At 44.6% G+C, this 18,672-nt stretch overlaps 1 protein-coding gene and 1 long non-coding RNA gene across 2 annotated transcripts; both read right to left on the reverse strand.

The window, feature by feature from the left end:
- Positions 1-932: 932 nt before the first annotated feature.
- On the reverse strand, positions 933-4,617 carry LOC148903575 (uncharacterized). Its single transcript, XR_016117628.1, has 6 exons — positions 4,580-4,617; positions 4,049-4,086; positions 3,941-3,966; positions 3,791-3,859; positions 2,860-2,946; positions 933-1,763 (listed from the first exon to the last, which is right to left on the reverse strand). It is a non-coding gene; the product is annotated as an uncharacterized LOC148903575 (long non-coding RNA).
- A 492-nt stretch (positions 4,618-5,109) lies between these two features.
- On the reverse strand, positions 5,110-18,590 carry LOC148903576 (uncharacterized). The gene is made up of 17 exons (XM_089015973.1): positions 18,462-18,590; positions 17,499-17,598; positions 16,728-16,771; positions 16,574-16,644; positions 15,976-15,991; positions 14,971-14,988; positions 14,757-14,856; positions 13,987-14,036; positions 13,833-13,903; positions 10,414-10,465; positions 10,235-10,308; positions 7,358-7,409; positions 7,179-7,252; positions 6,407-6,444; positions 6,299-6,324; positions 6,149-6,217; positions 5,110-5,304 (listed from the first exon to the last, which is right to left on the reverse strand). Exons 1-17 carry the CDS (start codon positions 18,492-18,494, stop codon positions 5,125-5,127), a joined length of 1,068 nt encoding a protein of 355 aa, XP_088872099.1. The 5' UTR covers positions 18,495-18,590; the 3' UTR covers positions 5,110-5,124.
- Between the last annotated feature and the right edge of the window lie 82 nt (positions 18,591-18,672).

Consider the following 18,672-nt stretch of genomic DNA (forward strand, 5'->3'; position numbering starts at 1 on the left):
GAAGGACTTATTGTTTTTAACGATGGCACGACTCACCCGGAACTATGCTTCGTTGCCGGCTTTCGCTTTTGAAGTATGTTGAGTGAAAAATGACTGCTATCCGGACAACTGGGATTTTATTTCGTCCAACGTTTTCTCAGCTGGCTTTTCGGCGGGAAGTCAATGTCGTATTTTCCATGAACAGTCCGAAAATGCCGCTCCACATTTTCCCATTCCGTATGAAAGTAATGTTTTGCCCCCTTACTTTGTCCCGCTTTCTCACTCATTTTGATCACCATGTTTTAGCAAGGCCTTAAAATGTGAGGTAATTCGCGGACTAGCTTGTAAATTTTGCTGCGTTTATCTGCGTCATCTGAGTGGTTGCCCTGTATGTCAATCAAGTGGGGACGTTGATAGGCTGACAAATGTTTTTTTACTGTCACGCTGCGATCGACCAGTACTACCTCCGCGATAGACCATTAGATCGAGATCGACGTAATGAGCACCCCTGTTCTCGTGGTATATTTGAGAAGGACCGCTTATACACATTTTCAGAGATAATGCTGACTCCAGCCTGTGTCAATTTCCATTGGAACCTTTCTTCCATTTCTGTCAAAAACGGCCTTGTATGGTCAAAACAATTTGACAGAAATGTGGATGATCATCGGTGGTCAGCGAGGACCATTATCTCTCACCCGCACAAGACATTTTTTTTCTACTTCTTTGAGATGAGCCTCCGAAACCCGATGTACTTGTCAACACAGCTCATGTTTTTTTATACACATCAATGGACGGCATCCTTTGAGCGACATATCACTAACACTGTCTCATGTGTCTTAGAAGCCTCGTTCTTGTGTCAGTTTGGTGTCCACGGCCATTACTGAAACTGGGGGTGAGGGGTAACTGACTGCAAACAGACAATTCAACGAAAGGAAGCCAGTCTCACAAAGATGAAAACTTGATATTTTATAAAATGAACAGACAAGTGAAGCGGTGAACCAAGCGGCTACAGGAGTCAAAGGTACAAATTCAACACAAATCAAACATGAGTCATTCTCTGAAAAATGGTTACTCGCCTCCAAACAGAAATTTGGTTTATTTAAAAACAAATCTAGCCTAGTTTGCTTCATTTCTTGAGGTCGTCTGAAGTGATGACACACTCTAAACTTGCCAAATGTTCCAATTTACTGATGATCTTCACCGTGACTATGACCTTTCTGGGTGGCATATTAAAAAAATCAACTCTCATATGGCTAAAGAGTATCAAGGGACGTGTTCGGACTGCCATCTCATTTCCGTGATCAAGTCAATATTGTCAGCTTGCTGGAGGGGGATCGTCAACATGTTTTGAAGCACCACAATGCCCATTTTTGCTAACTTTTTGTCCCAAACTGCCAGTCGACATCACAGGCGCGTGGGGGTTGAGATTGCTCTCTTCCAGGCAGAGTTCAAGATGATTTGACAATAAAAAAAAACAGGCAACAAAATAACAAAAGCAAACTTAAGTCATCAGTCATGCCCACTCAATATGTCTGACATGTCAAGTGTAAATGAAAAAAAAGGCAGAGAAAAATATGTTTAAGTGTAAGCAGACAAAAAAATGTCCTGGGTTCCACTACCTCTCCAAAATTTATTTTGTAATCTGAATACTAAGGTCACAATTGGAGACCTTTGCCATCGCTTAGAAACATGGTGATTGAGAATTCCCCCCGCCTTGAAAAAATAAACCATACCCCCAAACACTATGCTATTCCAAATCGAGCAGCACGCTTCAGTTTCTTTGCCTGTGAAGGAGAAAACGTCAGGCATTAATACACAAAGATGGCGGTGTAGCACCACATCACCCCGAAAATCCCGAACGACCGCACACTCGATTTCCGTTTGACTTCATTTTTAGCGCTACCGGGTCAAAAGTGAGTTTCCTGAGTCATGGCGTGGGACCTGTCAGGGGGGGGGGGGGTGTGACGTTGGTCCTTTAAAGGACAACCGGCGTCTCCGGACAAGTTGTGTCCATAATTTGTAAAATGGCTTCAAATGACTTCTACTGGGCGTATTTTAATAAGATTCCACCGCATATAGCTATATTTTACGTTTGAAGACTCGCACTGAACATTCAGGAAGTCTTGTTTTTGAGTTGGTGACGAGTCCATACGTGACGTCAGAAAAGGACCACCTCCTCACCGTAAAAAAGACGCATTGTAGCGTCTTTCCACCACGTCAATGTATTTTGCTGTACTGTTTTTTTTAAACCATGTCTTACACCCAAAAGCCACCAGCAGAGGGAGGCAAACTCCCTGAGCTGCGAATTGGGCATTTTCAGAAAGTCCCGCCCCCAGTTCGTGACGTCACGCCAAGACGTCTTGCATTGCTGGAGAATAAAAACAATGGCTTCAGATTCGGACAATATGCTTTCTTGTTACACATCCAGTTATGAATATGATTCAAATAGTTCTGAAGAGGAAAGCATACATGTTTGCAATCGATTAAATAATTTATTCCGTGTCATTTTGAGGCAAACGGGCGGGGGGGAATGTCTCACCCAAAAAGTGGCATAAAAATGGCGACCAGCTCCGGTGAGGAATGAATCAGCCCGTTTCCACAGGCTGATACATTCCTTCCATGGAGCTTGGTCGCTCCCTTCTGGCTCTTTTTGGTGCAACATGACGTTTTCAGACCAAACAAGTACAGCAAAATAATTTATTGACGTGATGGAAGGACTGCTACAATGTGTCCTTTTTTCAGTCAGGGGCATTCCTTCAGTTACGTCACGTACGGACTCGCAACTTGTCAGGGGCGTCGGTTGTCCTTTAAATCAAATGTTTTGAGGGTCATCTCGTTAAGAATGTCAACGTTGCGGGAAAGAAAACAAGGGGAAGTTACCTCGACGTCTGCCGATCCGGCCGCCGGGCTGCCTGTGAGGATGCCGAACCTTTCCTTCCTCTTCATCAGCTTCTCGTCTGCTTCCAGCTACCGCCGCCAAGACAACAAATAGCCTTTAACTCAATCTCCAAATCAACTCAAACCTTCCACTGTGAGCAAAATTCCTTTGCGGAAGCACCCCCCCCAACTTGATTCCCTCATAAACCGTTGAAACGAATGGAAATGGTGTCGCGTGTTCTGGCTTGCAGCAGCGCTCATTTTGTGGCAATGGCAACAATATGCCACCAAATCACGCAAAAACCCAGGGCGAGCGTGGATTGCTGACGGACCTCATCAAGTCCAACTCAAGTCATTGTTTTGCTTCTGTCGCCTTCTTGGTGTTTCCTTTTCACGGCGTGGTGTCATCTCACAATCAGTGTCGCATGTCTATCTGACATTCTTCAAATTTCTATTCCCCCTGGTTCCTTCAGATCCTCTTCCTCCCTCCGCCTCCGTGTGCCCCCCCCTTGCCCATTTCAGCACGATGGTTGACAGAGCCTTCAGCTGCTCTGCTGCCAAACTTTGGAACTCACTTCCTCCCAACATTTGTACCATGGATTCTCTTCCCACCTTCAAGTCCCATCTCAAAACCCACCTATTTAAAATTGCATAGCTCTCTCTCTTATTTCTATTTATAATTATATTTTATTTATTGCATTCTACTTGGGATTGTATTTTATTTATTATAGTACCGATGCTTGTCTGTGATTGTAAAGTGTCCTTGAGAGCTTTGAAAGGCGCTTAAAATGTAATGTATTATTATTATTATTATTTTGTTTGTTTGGGAAGGCGGCCCATGAACCACTTGGGTGCCGAAATAAACCTCCAAACTGAGTCCACACTGTTGGTGCGGAAAGTAGCGGGAAAACCTTCCGCCGCCAGTTGGGCCCACCTTTTGCGAGACCGACGAGACGTTCATGCCAAATCTCTCCGCCCTCTTCTTCAGCTGATCAACGTTGACCTGTGACAGACGGCAAAAGGATCACCGGGTCAGAGGAAGGGCAGCAACACACGCATTGTGGGAGGGAGAGCAGGCTCTTACCGGCACGTTTCTAGCCAAGGCGGTGCCTGTGCAGAAGCAAAGGGTTGATGTTGCGCGGCGCTTGGACACGCCGGACGGCGGCGTGGTGCCAAAAGTCATCATACGCACCTGTTGATCCATTTGAAGCGTTGATCGATAAACCAAACCTAGAAACAGAAACGATGGGAAACGCCCTGCTAGGTCATGAAAAATCAAACACTACTACTCAAACAATACTTTACAGCAGGTAAAAGTATTTTTTTGCCGCAGGGTACGTTGTCGTTAGTTTTCTCTCGGGGGGACGATATGAATTTGCGGAAGCCATTAGAATGTTTTATCCCCTCCACATTTTACATATAGCACGCACAACAAATGAATAAATCATTTAAACATTAGAAGTAAAAATAGTGATTGTTATTGTGGTTAACATTGGGGGAATTTGAAATTTTGGTTCAGACTTTAGCAAGCATCGTAAAATTTATCGAATAAAATGATGTGGTGGGCCAGATCTGGCCCTGTGCCTTGACTTTGACACTTGTGAGGTAGAATGTGGCGCGGCGAGCCTCTAGGATGGAAACGTTCAAGTCGTCGGGCTGCAGTTCGCACACGAATGGTAATTCCGCTTCCCATTTGCCACCTCAACCCAAATGCGACTAGAACCGAACCAGAGGGGGACCAGTTAGTTGTATTAAGTTCATCCTGTCTACTTGATATCTAATTTAAAACAGTCACACTCTGACGAAGGCGGAAGTAGACGCCGAAACATGTCAGGTATTTGAACACCGACAATACACTGTCTACAATGGCTTCAGATTCGGACAATATGCTTTCTTGTTACACATCCAGTTATGAATATGATTCAAATAGTTCTGAAGAGGAAAGCATACATGTTTGCAATCGATTAAATAATTTATTCCGTGTCATTTTGAGGCAAACGGGCGGGGGTGAATGTCTCACCCAAAAAGAGGCATAAAAATGGCGACCAGCTCCGGTGAGGAATGAATCAGCCCGTTTCCACAGGCTGATACATTCCTTCCATGGAGCTTGGTCGCTCCCTTCTGGCTCTTTTTGGTGCAACATGACGTTTTCAGACCAAACAAGTACAGCAAAATAATTTATTGACGTGATGGAAGGACTGCTACAATGTGTCCTTTTTTCAGTCAGGGGCATTCCTTCAGTGACGTCACGTACGGACTTGCAACTTGTCAGGGGCGTCGGTTGTCCTTTAAATCAAATGTTTTGAGGGTCATCTCGTTAAGAATGTCAACGTTGCGGGAAAGAAAACAAGGGGAAGTTACCTCGACGTCTGCCGATCCGGCCGCCGGGCTGCCTGTGAGGATGCCGAACCTTTCCTTCCTCTTCATCAGCTTCTCGTCTGCTTCCAGCTACCGCCGCCAAGACAACAAATAGCCTTTAACTCAATCTCCAAATCAACTCAAACCTTCCACTGTGAGCAAAATTCCTTTGCGGAAGCACCCCCCCCAACTTGATTCCCTCATAAACCGTTGAAACGAATGGAAATGGTGTCGCGTGTTCTGGCTTGCAGCAGCGCTCATTTTGTGGCAATGGCAACAATATGCCACCAAATCACGCAAAAACCCAGGGCGAGCGTGGATTGCTGACGGACCTCATCAAGTCCAACTCAAGTCATTGTTTTGCTTCTGTCGCCTTCTTGGTGTTTCCTTTTCACGGCGTGGTGTCATCTCACAATCAGTGTCGCATGTCTATCTGACATTCTTCAAATTTCTATTCCCCCTGGTTCCTTCAGATCCTCTTCCTCCCTCCGCCTCCGTGTGCCCCCCCCTTGCCCATTTCAGCACGATGGTTGACAGAGCCTTCAGCTGCTCTGCTGCCAAACTTTGGAACTCACTTCCTCCCAACATTTGTACCATGGATTCTCTTCCCACCTTCAAGTCCCATCTCAAAACCCACCTATTTAAAATTGCATAGCTCTCTCTCTTATTTCTATTTATAATTATATTTTATTTATTGCATTCTACTTGGGATTGTATTTTATTTATTATAGTACCGATGCTTGTCTGTGATTGTAAAGTGTCCTTGAGAGCTTTGAAAGGCGCTTAAAATGTAATGTATTATTATTATTATTATTTTGTTTGTTTGGGAAGGCGGCCCATGAACCACTTGGGTGCCGAAATAAACCTCCAAACTGAGTCCACACTGTTGGTGCGGAAAGTAGCGGGAAAACCTTCCGCCGCCAGTTGGGCCCACCTTTTGCGAGACCGACGAGACGTTCATGCCAAATCTCTCCGCCCTCTTCTTCAGCTGATCAACGTTGACCTGTGACAGACGGCAAAAGGATCACCGGGTCAGAGGAAGGGCAGCAACACACGCATTGTGGGAGGGAGAGCAGGCTCTTACCGGCACGTTTCTAGCCAAGGCGGTGCCTGTGCAGAAGCAAAGGGTTGATGTTGCGCGGCGCTTGGACACGCCGGACGGCGGCGTGGTGCCAAAAGTCATCATACGCACCTGTTGATCCATTTGAAGCGTTGATCGATAAACCAAACCTAGAAACAGAAACGATGGGAAACGCCCTGCTAGGTCATGAAAAATCAAACACTACTACTCAAACAATACTTTACAGCAGGTAAAAGTATTTTTTTGCCGCAGGGTACGTTGTCGTTAGTTTTCTCTCGGGGGGACGATATGAATTTGCGGAAGCCATTAGAATGTTTTATCCCCTCCACATTTTACATATAGCACGCACAACAAATGAATAAATCATTTAAACATTAGAAGTAAAAATAGTGATTGTTATTGTGGTTAACATTGGGGGAATTTGAAATTTTGGTTCAGACTTTAGCAAGCATCGTAAAATTTATCGAATAAAATGATGTGGTGGGCCAGATCTGGCCCTGTGCCTTGACTTTGACACTTGTGAGGTAGAATGTGGCGCGGCGAGCCTCTAGGATGGAAACGTTCAAGTCGTCGGGCTGCAGTTCGCACACGAATGGTAATTCCGCTTCCCATTTGCCACCTCAACCCAAATGCGACTAGAACCGAACCAGAGGGGGACCAGTTAGTTGTATTAAGTTCATCCTGTCTACTTGATATCTAATTTAAAACAGTCACACTCTGACGAAGGCGGAAGTAGACGCCGAAACATGTCAGGTATTTGAACACCGACAATACACTGTCTGTAAGATAAGAATCTGTTTTAAATCAGAAGGGTACCATCTCAATTTGGTTGCAAGTATGGAACAGGAGGCGGAAAGCAGCGAGTGGGCCGGCTGGGTCTCACCTGGCCGCGCGCCGGGCCTTCTTGTCTTCAGCCGATGGGGGCAGATTGAAACGCTCGGCGCGTTTCTGGAGCTGCTGCTCAACAAAAGATGGCGTTTGCTGGTAAATGTCAGGCAAAGACAAAACAAACGAACAAGGGAAATATAAAAGGAGTGGCACTGGATCTCGGGCCACACGTACTTCACCACCCGTCGCCGGAGGACATATCTTCACAATCTTCTTCTCGGTGGGCCTGAAAACACAAGCGCGGGAACAAAATATTATTTCCACTTGATTTCTTGTCCGACGGTATGAGAGTCGACTGGTGCCACCTTGTAGGAAGCCCCAAAATACAAGCGCTGCCTCGCATACGCACTGCATCGGTGTGCCGAATGCACGCCGGCCACAAAAGCCGAGAGTGAAGCGTGATGACAAGCAGCCTTCCGCTCGTTGTTCAACAAGGGTGTCAGTCATTTTTTGCCGCGGGCCACATTGTCGTTACGGTTTCCTCTCGGGTGCCATTATGAATTTGGGAAAGCCATGTTTCATTCCCTCTGTAACTGGCGGGTATATTGTCATTGGTTGCCATGACAACAAACAGAATTTATTTGGTCTTGTTGTTCTGTAAAAGTGTTTAACGTTTCTATGCGAACCTTTATAGGTGTGTTTTCAGTGTATGAAATAACATCTGCCAGGTGGCCCGGGGCGTACAAGTTTTACGTCGGGCATCCAACTTTCAAAACGTCTCGGTCCGGGTGGCCGACAACTTCTTCAAGAAAGAAAAAAAAGTTTGTTTTTTTTTCAAATCAAACATTTGTTTTATTCAATAAAGCAAAAGCTACAAGCAAACCACTACAAGCCACGTTGACTCCTCTTTCTTTCAATTAGACTTTTCAGTCACGGTATAGTCCGAAGCACAAAACAGGCTTCTGATTGGCTGCCGTGCTGAGTATGCAAATTACCAAATGAACGATCATTTGGCAATTTGCATACTCGGCATGGCAGCCAATCAGAAGCCTGTTTTGTGCTTCGGAGTATACCGTGATTGTAATGTGTACTTGAGGGTTTTGAAAGTCACTTAGAAAGAGGAGTCCATGTGGCTTTGAGCAGACAACGCAACGCAAACAATGCATTGTGCATCATGATGACAAACAACAACTGGAGCAAAAAAATCCTTGATAGATCGCAACAATGTTTTTTTTGTGCAATTAGTCGTCTTGTTGTGTTTCAAGTTGTGAAAAATGGTGCAGGCAATTTTATGGCCGGGCAGGCAACTTTTCAGAGTTGTCTGCCTGGGGGTCCACTAACTTTTTGTCATGAGTTTCAGACACTGGTGTTTTTCTTAAAATCGTCTTCGATACTTTATTTATAATGTTTTGTCATTATCACTTCCGCTTCCGTGTCGTGTTCCGATGTACGAGAGTAACTGCAGAGAGACAGAACGAGAGTAACTGAGAGTAAAGGTCTACGTAAAAGTTTATCTAATTTCGATTAATAAGGTGCACCCGGTACATTATTAATTAGCTTATTTACTGTATGTTTTGTCAAACTTAGTGTAATGTTGACGTTTTAATGTCCTTTAGCTTTCACGGTGTTTCAAGTGTTCCACAATAGTGCGAAGCATCAGTACGAAGCGTCATCCTTGACCGGGGAAGCTACAGTGAAAATGTGTGCATCTTAATAACCGAAAGTAGGTAAACTTTTACGTAGACCTTTGACCAGGGGTGCTCGCACTTTTTCAGCATTCGAGCTACTTATAAAAACAATCAAGTCAAAATGATCTACCCACTACAAAAATGCAAAACAATTATTTTCAAATGTATTAAGGATTCTTTGTATGTACAATGTATGTTGATGTACCTTGCATAACTGCATAAGCCAATATTGCACAACACACATAATAACTACATATACATAACATAATAAATAACTATTTTTTTTTTGTAATTGCCTGAGTTTACTTTGATGACTTGCACTGAATTGAATCAGCCAGGGATGCATAGTCCGGACAGTAGATGCTGACAGCCAGCCTCAAGCACATTTCCAAATGTTCATCAGTCATGGTGGAACGGTATTTGGACTTAATGATCTTCATGTAGGAAAAGGCTGACTCACATAAATAAGTGGAGCCGAAAAATGCAGTCAAGTAGGTAGCACATTTCCTCATGTTGGGGTACTTTCCCTCTGTGAGTAAGTTCCAGTCCATGAGCCATGGACTTCAGCAGTGAGAACACTCACAATCTCCTATGTCTTTCCACATTTGCTGGGTTAAATCCTCAGCCATGGCTTCACAGCGCCGTGCAACTGTATGTCTTGACAGCTGCAGAGCTTTGATTGAAGATAATATCTCTGCCTTATTTTTTAAGTCTCGGAACAAGGAGTCCGCTGCTTCAACGACTGGTTCTTTTACCATCTCTCTGTCTTGGAAGGACTTATTGTTTTTAACGATGGCGTGACTCACCCGGAACGATGCTTCGTTGCCGGCTTTCGCTTTTGAAGTATGTTGAGTGAAAAATGACTGCTCTCCGGACAACTGGGATTTTAGTTCGTCCACCTTTCTCTTTCTCAGCTGGCTTTTCGGTGGGAAGTCAATGTCGTCTTTTCCATGAACAGTCCGAAAATGGCGCTCCACATTTTCCCATTCCGTATGAAAGTAATATGTTTTGCCCCCTTACTTGGTCCAGCTTTCTCACTCATTTTGATCACCATATGTTTTAGCAAGGTCTTAAAATCTGAGGTAATTTGCTGACTAGCTTGTAAATTTTGCTGCGTTTAGTTCCGTTGTTTACATGCCTAAAGGTCAAAATTCAGTTGTCATCTGAATGGTTGCCCTGTACGTCAATCAAGTGACGAGACGTTTGACAGGCTGACAAATGTTTTTTTTACTGTCACGCTGCGATCGACCAGTTCTACCTCCGCGATCGACCAGTAGATCACGATCGACGTAATGAGCACCCCTGCCTTAGACTGTCGTTCTCTCTCTTTAGCAGTTACTCTCATTCTGTCTCTCTGCAGTTACTTTCGTACATCGAAACACATGACACTGAAGCGAAAGTGATAATGACAAAACATTATCACCTGGCCGCGCGCCGGGCCTTCTTGTCTTCAGCCGATGGGGGCAGATTGAAACGCTCGGCGCGTTTCTGGAGCTGCTGCTCAACAAAAGATGGCGTTTGCTGGTAAATGTCAGGCAAAGACAAAACAAACGAACAAGGGAAATATAAAAGGAGTGGCACTGGATCTCGGGCCACACGTACTTCACCACCCGTCGCTGGAGGACATATCTTCACAATCTTCTTCTCGGTGGGCCTGAAAACACAAGCGCGGGAACAAAATATTATTTCCACTTGATTTCTTGTCCGACGGTATGAGAGTCGACTGGTGCCACCTTGTAGGAAGCCCCAAAATACAAGCGCTGCCTCGCATACGCACTGCATCGGTGTGCCGAATGCACGCCGGCCACAATAGCCGAGAGTGAAGCGTGATGACAAGCAGCCTTCCGCTCGTTGTTCAACAAGGGTGTCAGTCATTTTTTGCCGCGGGCCACATTGTCGTTACGGTTTCCATTATGAATTTGGGAAAGCCATTAGAATGTTTCATTCCCTCTGTAACTGGCGGGTATATTGTCATTGGTTGCCATGACAACAAACAGAATTTATTTGGTCTTGTTGTTCTGTAAAAGTGTTTAACGTTTCTATGCGAACCTTTATAGGTGTGTTTTCAGTGTATGAAATAACATCTGCCAGGTGGCCCGGGGCGTACAAGTTTTACGTCGGGCATCCAACTTTCAAAACGTCTCGGTCCGGGTGGCCGACAACTTCTTCAAGAAAGAAAAAAAAGTTGTTTTTTTTTCAAATCAAACATTTGTTTTATTCAATAAAGCAAAAGCTACAAGCAAACCACTACAAGCCACGTTGACTCCTCTTTCTTTCAATTAGACTTTTCAGTCACGGTATAGTCCGAAGCACAAAACAGGCTTCCGATTGGCTGCCGTGCTGAGTATGCAAATTACCAAATGAATGATCATTTGGCAATTTGCATACTCGGCACGGCAGCCAATCAGAAGCCTGTCTTGTGCTTCGGAGTATACCGTGATTTTAATGTGTACTTGAGGGTTTTGAAAGTCGCTTAGAAAGAGGAGTCCATGTGGCTTTGAGCAGACAACGCAATGCAAACAATGCATTGTGCACCACGATGACAAACAACAACTGGAGCAAAAAAATCCTTGATAGATCGCAACAATGTTTTTTTTGTGCAATTAGTCGTCTTGTTGTGTTTCAAGTTGTGAAAAATGGTGCAGGCAACTTTATGGCCGGGCAGGCAACTTTTCAGAGTTGTCTGCCTGGGGGTCCACTAACTTTTTGTCATGAGTTTCAGACACTGGTGTTTTTCTTAAAATCGTCTTCGATACTTTATTTATAATGTTTTGTCATTATCACTTCCGCTTCCGTGTCGTGTTCCGATGTACGAGAGTAACTGCAGAGAGACAGAACGAGAGTAACTGAGAGTAAAGGTCTACGTAAAAGTTTATCTAATTTCGATTAATAAGGTGCACCCGGTACATTATTAATTAGCTTATTTACTGTATGTTTTGTCAAACTTAGTGTAATGTTGACGTTTTAATGTCCTTTAGTTTTCACGGTGTTTCAAGTGTTCCACAATAGTGCGAAGCATCAGTACGAAGCGTCATCCTTGACCGGGGAAGCTACAGTGAAAATGTGTGCATCTTAATAACCGAAAGTAGGTAAACTTTTACGTAGACCTTTGACCAGGGGTGCTCGCACTTTTTCAGCATTCGAGCTACTTATAAAAACAATCAAGTCAAAATGATCTACCCACTACAAAAATGCAAAACAATTATTTTCAAATGTATTAAGGATTCTTTGTATGTACAATGTATGTTGATGTACCTTGCATAACTGCATAAGCCAATATTGCACAACACACATAATAACTACATATACATAACATAATAAATAACTATTTTTTTTTTTGTAATTGCCTGAGTTTACTTTGATGACTTGCACTGAATTGAATCAGCCAGGGATGCATAGTCCGGACAGTAGATGCTGACAGCCAGCCTCAAGCACATTTCCAAATGTTCATCAGTCATGGTGGAACGGTATTTGGACTTAATGATCTTCATGTAGGAAAAGGCTGACTCACATAAATAAGTGGAGCCGAAAAATGCAGTCAAGTAGGTAGCACATTTCCTCATGTTGGGGTACTTTCCCTCTGTGAGTAAGTTCCAGTCCATGAGCCATGGACTTCAGCAGTGAGAACACTCACAATCTCCTATGTCTTTCCACATTTGCTGGGTTAAATCCTCAGCCATGGCTTCACAGCGCCGTGCAACTGTATGTCTTGACAGCTGCAGAGCTTTGATTGAAGATAATATCTCTGCCTTATTTTTTAAGTCTCGGAACAAGGAGTCCGCTGCTTCAACGACTGGTTCTTTTACCATCTCTCTGTCTTGGAAGGACTTATTGTTTTTAACGATGGCGTGACTCACCCGGAACGATGCTTCGTTGCCGGCTTTCGCTTTTGAAGTATGTTGAGTGAAAAATGACTGCTCTCCGGACAACTGGGATTTTAGTTCGTCCACCTTTCTCTTTCTCAGCTGGCTTTTCGGTGGGAAGTCAATGTCGTCTTTTCCATGAACAGTCCGAAAATGGCGCTCCACATTTTCCCATTCCGTATGAAAGTAATATGTTTTGCCCCCTTACTTGGTCCAGCTTTCTCACTCATTTTGATCACCATATGTTTTAGCAAGGGCTTAAAATCTGAGGTAATTCGCTGACTAGCTTGTAAATTTTGCTGCGTTTAGTTCCGTTGTTTACATGCCTAAAGGTCAAAATTCAGTTGTCATCTGAATGGTTGCCCTGTACGTCAATCAAGTGACGAGACGTTTGATAGGCTGACAAATGTTTTTTTTACTGTCACGCTGCGATCGACCAGTTCTACCTCCGCGATCGACCAGTAGATCACGATCGACGTAATGAGCACCCCTGCCTTAGACTGTCGTTCTCTCTCTTTAGCAGTTACTCTCATTCTGTCTCTCTGCAGTTACTTTCGTACATCGAAACACATGACACTGAAGCGAAAGTGATAATGACAAAACATTATAAAGTATCGTAGACAATTTTAAGAAAAACACACATCTAAAGGTTCAGAACAAGACCAAATAAATTATATTTTTGTTGTCATGGCAACCAATGACAATATACCCACCAGTTACACCCTCCACATATTACAACTCGAGCGCACAATAAATTAATGAAGAACTAGTGTCGAAATTTGATGTCGTGGCTCATGACTGATATTGTGGTTCACATGAGACAATTTGAAATTTTGGTTCAGACTTTAGCAAGCAACAATGGCACTTGACATGCTTGATTTGCTTTCCCGGGCCGAATAAAATGAGGTGGCGGGCCAGATTTGGCAACTGTGGTGTTCACAATCCGACTTTGTAGAAACAGTTTTTCAAACTCTAAGCGCCACAACACAATAGTGCAGCTGAGCAATAGTCACGGCGGAAGCTCAAGAGGAACAAAAAAAAATCTTCCCCATTATCGGCATTGCGCGACTGCTGGGGGCTCGTTCGCCGTGTTTCAAAACCACCCACGGTTCCGATGATATCAAGCAATTAAAAAACTAACCAAACAAGCAAACTCACAGATCGACCTCAGGCGATGGCGATTCTTTAGCATCTTTGCCGTTGTCCACAATTTCAACTTTGGGGAAATCCTGCAACGCAAGCAGAAAGGATGGCGATTTCTCCGCAAGCGCGTCAACAAAGCGCCATTTTGCCGACCGGCCGCCGACGTTACCGCGGTATCGTCCGCCAGCACCTCGTCCACGTCCACATCTTCATCTGTGGCTTGCGTGAAAAGACATTCAAGACAACAGACACTGTATCAATCAGACGCAATCACCTTCATAAAGTGTGGCCAAAAGAATCCCTTCAAATGAGAGCCAATAACTAGCTTCCTCCTTTCATCACTTTGCTGCTGTGTTACTTCCGGGTAGAGTGACCGCTGGCGCGAATGGCGACCGCTGCTCACCCGCACAACAAAATCCCGTGACTGGAAAGTGCCCTTGAGACTTTTGAAAGGCGCTTAGAAATTAAATGTATTATTATTATCATTATCAACCCAATCTCCCCAAACCGTTCTGTCGGTGATTGGGTCTCACTGGAAAAAACTTTCATCAATAACACCTACAGTTTATGTATTTAGTTTTTCTACTTATTTCAGTCATTTCATCTTCCTTTTATAACTTTGCTGCTGTGAAATGTAAATTTCTCCACTGAGAGACTAATAAAGGTAAATCCAATCCAATCCACCATTAGCTCATACAGGATAAAATTCCAAAGAGTTGACGCATCAGGATGGCCGTGAAACGTAGCTTAAAAGTGCACTTTCAAAAGCACAAGTGAGATTTAAGGTGGTTGACATGTGCATTCCATGTTTATGAGCCCATTTGCCCACGCAAATTGGAAAAGCTTCTAGCTCTGCCGTCTGCCCATGTTACACAGCAGAGAAAGGCAACCCACCCCTCCCCCACAGCCACTTTGACTGGCGCAGGTCTCGAGGCTCACCGTGCTCGTCCAGGTAGGCCTGCAGACGTGCAACCAGGTCGCCTTTGTTGCCTTTGGTCTCCAGACCTCGCGCGTCACACTCTTGCCTCAGCTCAGCAAGCTGAAACCCAACACAGAAACATTGATAACCTCAAATGGTTCCGATTGTGCACTTTGACAATAATTCGGTGCCCGCGGCATTCATTAGACATTGCAAGCTTGGCCCATAACGCACGATATGTTGAGGGCCAGGCTAGGTGTTTGTTGCTCCGTCGACGGTCTGGCAGGTGCTTTTCTGCATCACTCCGTTCGGCGGGTTCGGGCTGAAACCGAAGCTGCACGATGTTGTGCCTTGAACCCTTTTGACTGACGTTGCTTCGGCTTCGGTCGGGTTTTGTCACTACCTTTAAAGTTCGTTGGAACATCGATGTTTTGCAAAATGAATAAATAGAAATGTGCGCTACTGAATCGTGCCTTCATTCGGTCGACGAGAGTAAATCAGATGCGTCCGCTTCATGTCGCGTGAATAAAATGTTTGATTTATAGAAGAAAATATCGCAATCTTACAATTTGAGCAGTTTTCATCCACTAAACCCGTGGGCGTGAATAATAATATGAGGCGAAAACAATTACTTTTGCAAGCCCGCCTCATGTTTCCACATGTTGCCAAACATTTGATGTTGAGCAACGGGCACTCGATGCTCCCGCTCGCTATGTTGAGTGAAAAATGACTGCTCTCCGGACAACTGGGATTTTAGTTCGTCCACCTTTCTCTTTCTCAGCTGGCTTTTCGGTGGGAAGTCAATGTCGTCTTTTCCATGAACAGTCCGAAAATGGCGCTCCACATTTTCCCATTCCGTATGAAAGTAATATGTTTTGCCCCCTTACTTGGTCCAGCTTTCTCACTCATTTTGATCACCATATGTTTTAGCAAGGGCTTAAAATCTGAGGTAATTCGCTGACTAGCTTGTAAATTTTGCTGCGTTTAGTTCCGTTGTTTACATGCCTAAAGGTCAAAATTCAGTTGTCATCTGAATGGTTGCCCTGTACGTCAATCAAGTGACGAGACGTTTGATAGGCTGACAAATGTTTTTTTTACTGTCACGCTGCGATCGACCAGTTCTACCTCCGCGATCGACCAGTAGATCACGATCGACGTAATGAGCACCCCTGCCTTAGACTGTCGTTCTCTCTCTTTAGCAGTTACTCTCATTCTGTCTCTCTGCAGTTACTTTCGTACATCGAAACACATGACACTGAAGCGAAAGTGATAATGACAAAACATTATAAAGTATCGTAGACAATTTTAAGAAAAACACACATCTAAAGGTTCAGAACAAGACCAAATAAATTATATTTTTGTTGTCATGGCAACCAATGACAATATACCCACCAGTTACACCCTCCACATATTACAACTCGAGCGCACAATAAATTAATGAAGAACTAGTGTCGAAATTTGATGTCGTGGCTCATGACTGATATTGTGGTTCACATGAGACAATTTGAAATTTTGGTTCAGACTTTAGCAAGCAACAATGGCACTTGACATGCTTGATTTGCTTTCCCGGGCCGAATAAAATGAGGTGGCGGGCCAGATTTGGCAACTGTGGTGTTCACAATCCGACTTTGTAGAAACAGTTTTTCAAACTCTAAGCGCCACAACACAATAGTGCAGCTGAGCAATAGTCACGGCGGAAGCTCAAGAGGAACAAAAAAAAATCTTCCCCATTATCGGCATTGCGCGACTGCTGGGGGCTCGTTCGCCGTGTTTCAAAACCACCCACGGTTCCGATGATATCAAGCAATTAAAAAACTAACCAAACAAGCAAACTCACAGATCGACCTCAGGCGATGGCGATTCTTTAGCATCTTTGCCGTTGTCCACAATTTCAACTTTGGGGAAATCCTGCAACGCAAGCAGAAAGGATGGCGATTTCTCCGCAAGCGCGTCAACAAAGCGCCATTTTGCCGACCGGCCGCCGACGTTACCGCGGTATCGTCCGCCAGCACCTCGTCCACGTCCACATCTTCATCTGTGGCTTGCGTGAAAAGACATTCAAGACAACAGACACTGTATCAATCAGACGCAATCACCTTCATAAAGTGTGGCCAAAAGAATCCCTTCAAATGAGAGCCAATAACTTGCTTCCTCCTTTCATCACTTTGCTGCTGTGTTACTTCCGGGTAGAGTGACCGCTGGCGCGAATGGCGACCGCTGCTCACCCGCACAACAAAATCCCGTGACTGGAAAGTGCCCTTGAGACTTTTGAAAGGCGCTTAGAAATTAAATGTATTATTATTATCATTATCAACCCAATCTCCCCAAACCGTTCTGTCGGTGATTGGGTCTCACTGGAAAAAAACTTTCATCAATAACACCTACAGTTTATGTATTTAGTTTTTCTACTTATTTCAGTCATTTCATCTTCCTTTTATAACTTTGCTGCTGTGAAATGTAAATTTCTCCACTGAGAGACTAATAAAGGTAAATCCAATCCAATCCACCATTAGCTCATACAGGATAAAATTCCAAAGAGTTGACGCATCAGGATGGCCGTGAAACGTCGCTTAAAAGTGCACTTTCAAAAGCACAAGTGAGATTTAAGGTGGTTGACATGTGCATTCCATGTTTATGAGCCCATTTGCCCACGCAAATTGGAAAAGCTTCTAGCTCTGCCGTCTGCCCATGTTACACAGCAGAGAAAGGCAACCCACCCCTCCCCCACAGCCACTTTGACTGGCGCAGGTCTCGAGGCTCACCGTGCTCGTCCAGGTAGGCCTGCAGACGTGCAACCAGGTCGCCTTTATTGCCTTTGGTCTCCAGACCTCGCGCGTCACACTCTTGCCTCAGCTCAGCAAGCTGAAACCCAACACAGAAACATTGATAACCTCAAATGGTTCCGATTGTGCACTTTGACAATAATTCGGTGCCCGCGGCATTCATTAGACATTGCAAGCTTGGCCCATAACGCACGATATGTTGAGGGCCAGGCTAGGTGTTTGTTGCTCCGTCGACGGTCTGGCAGGTGCTTTTCTGCATCACTCCGTTCGGCGGGTTCGGGCTGAAACCGAAGCTGCACGATGTTGTGCCTTGAACCCTTTTGACTGACGTTGCTTCGGCTTCGGTCGGGTTTTGTCACTACCTTTAAAGTTCGTTGGAACATCGATGTTTTGCAAAATGAATAAATAGAAATGTGCGCTACTGAATCGTGCCTTCATTCGGTCGACGAGAGTAAATCAGATGCGTCCGCTTCATGTCGCGTGAATAAAATGTTTGATTTATAGAAGAAAATATCGCAATCTTACAATTTGAGCAGTTTTCATCCACTAAACCCGTGGGCGTGAATAATAATATGAGGCGAAAACAATTACTTTTGCAAGCCCGCCTCATGTTTCCACATGTTGCCAAACATTTGATGTTGAGCAACGGGCACTCGATGCTCCCGCTCGCTGTGCTTTTTAGTCGATAAAGTGAGACCTTGGGAGAACTATTTTGATTGAGAATCGGCGTTTTTCGAGCTTGAGTGGAGAACGCTCGGATAACGTGAGCACAACGCTTGGCTTTAGCATTAGCATTAGCGTAGGCACCCGGTCTTTCGACACGACACCGACGCGACCACTTTCGCTTTCACGCCACCCTAACCGAGAACCACCCATCGCTCACCAAACACACAAAGCTAACAGTCTACACTGCGACATTTCGTCATCAATGGCACGACCAACCTTGAGTTTGTGCAGCTCGATCACTTCAGCCATCTTTCTTTGTTGATCGAGCCCTTCCTCCAATCAAACGGCTACTTCCGAAATCGCCGCAGTTTCTTCTTTCTCGGTATTTGGCGGACTCGAGGCAAACGTCAGGCGCATAACGCCACCTACCGCACGCAAGCTGCAACACGTGTCCGCAACTTCTAAATTGTGTAACTTGGTTGCTGTC

Source organism: Hippocampus bargibanti, linkage group LG01, assembly GCF_051943395.1.
Source record: "Hippocampus bargibanti isolate YZ-2025 linkage group LG01, ASM5194339v1, whole genome shotgun sequence".
Taxonomy (NCBI): Eukaryota; Metazoa; Chordata; class Actinopteri; order Syngnathiformes; family Syngnathidae; genus Hippocampus; species Hippocampus bargibanti.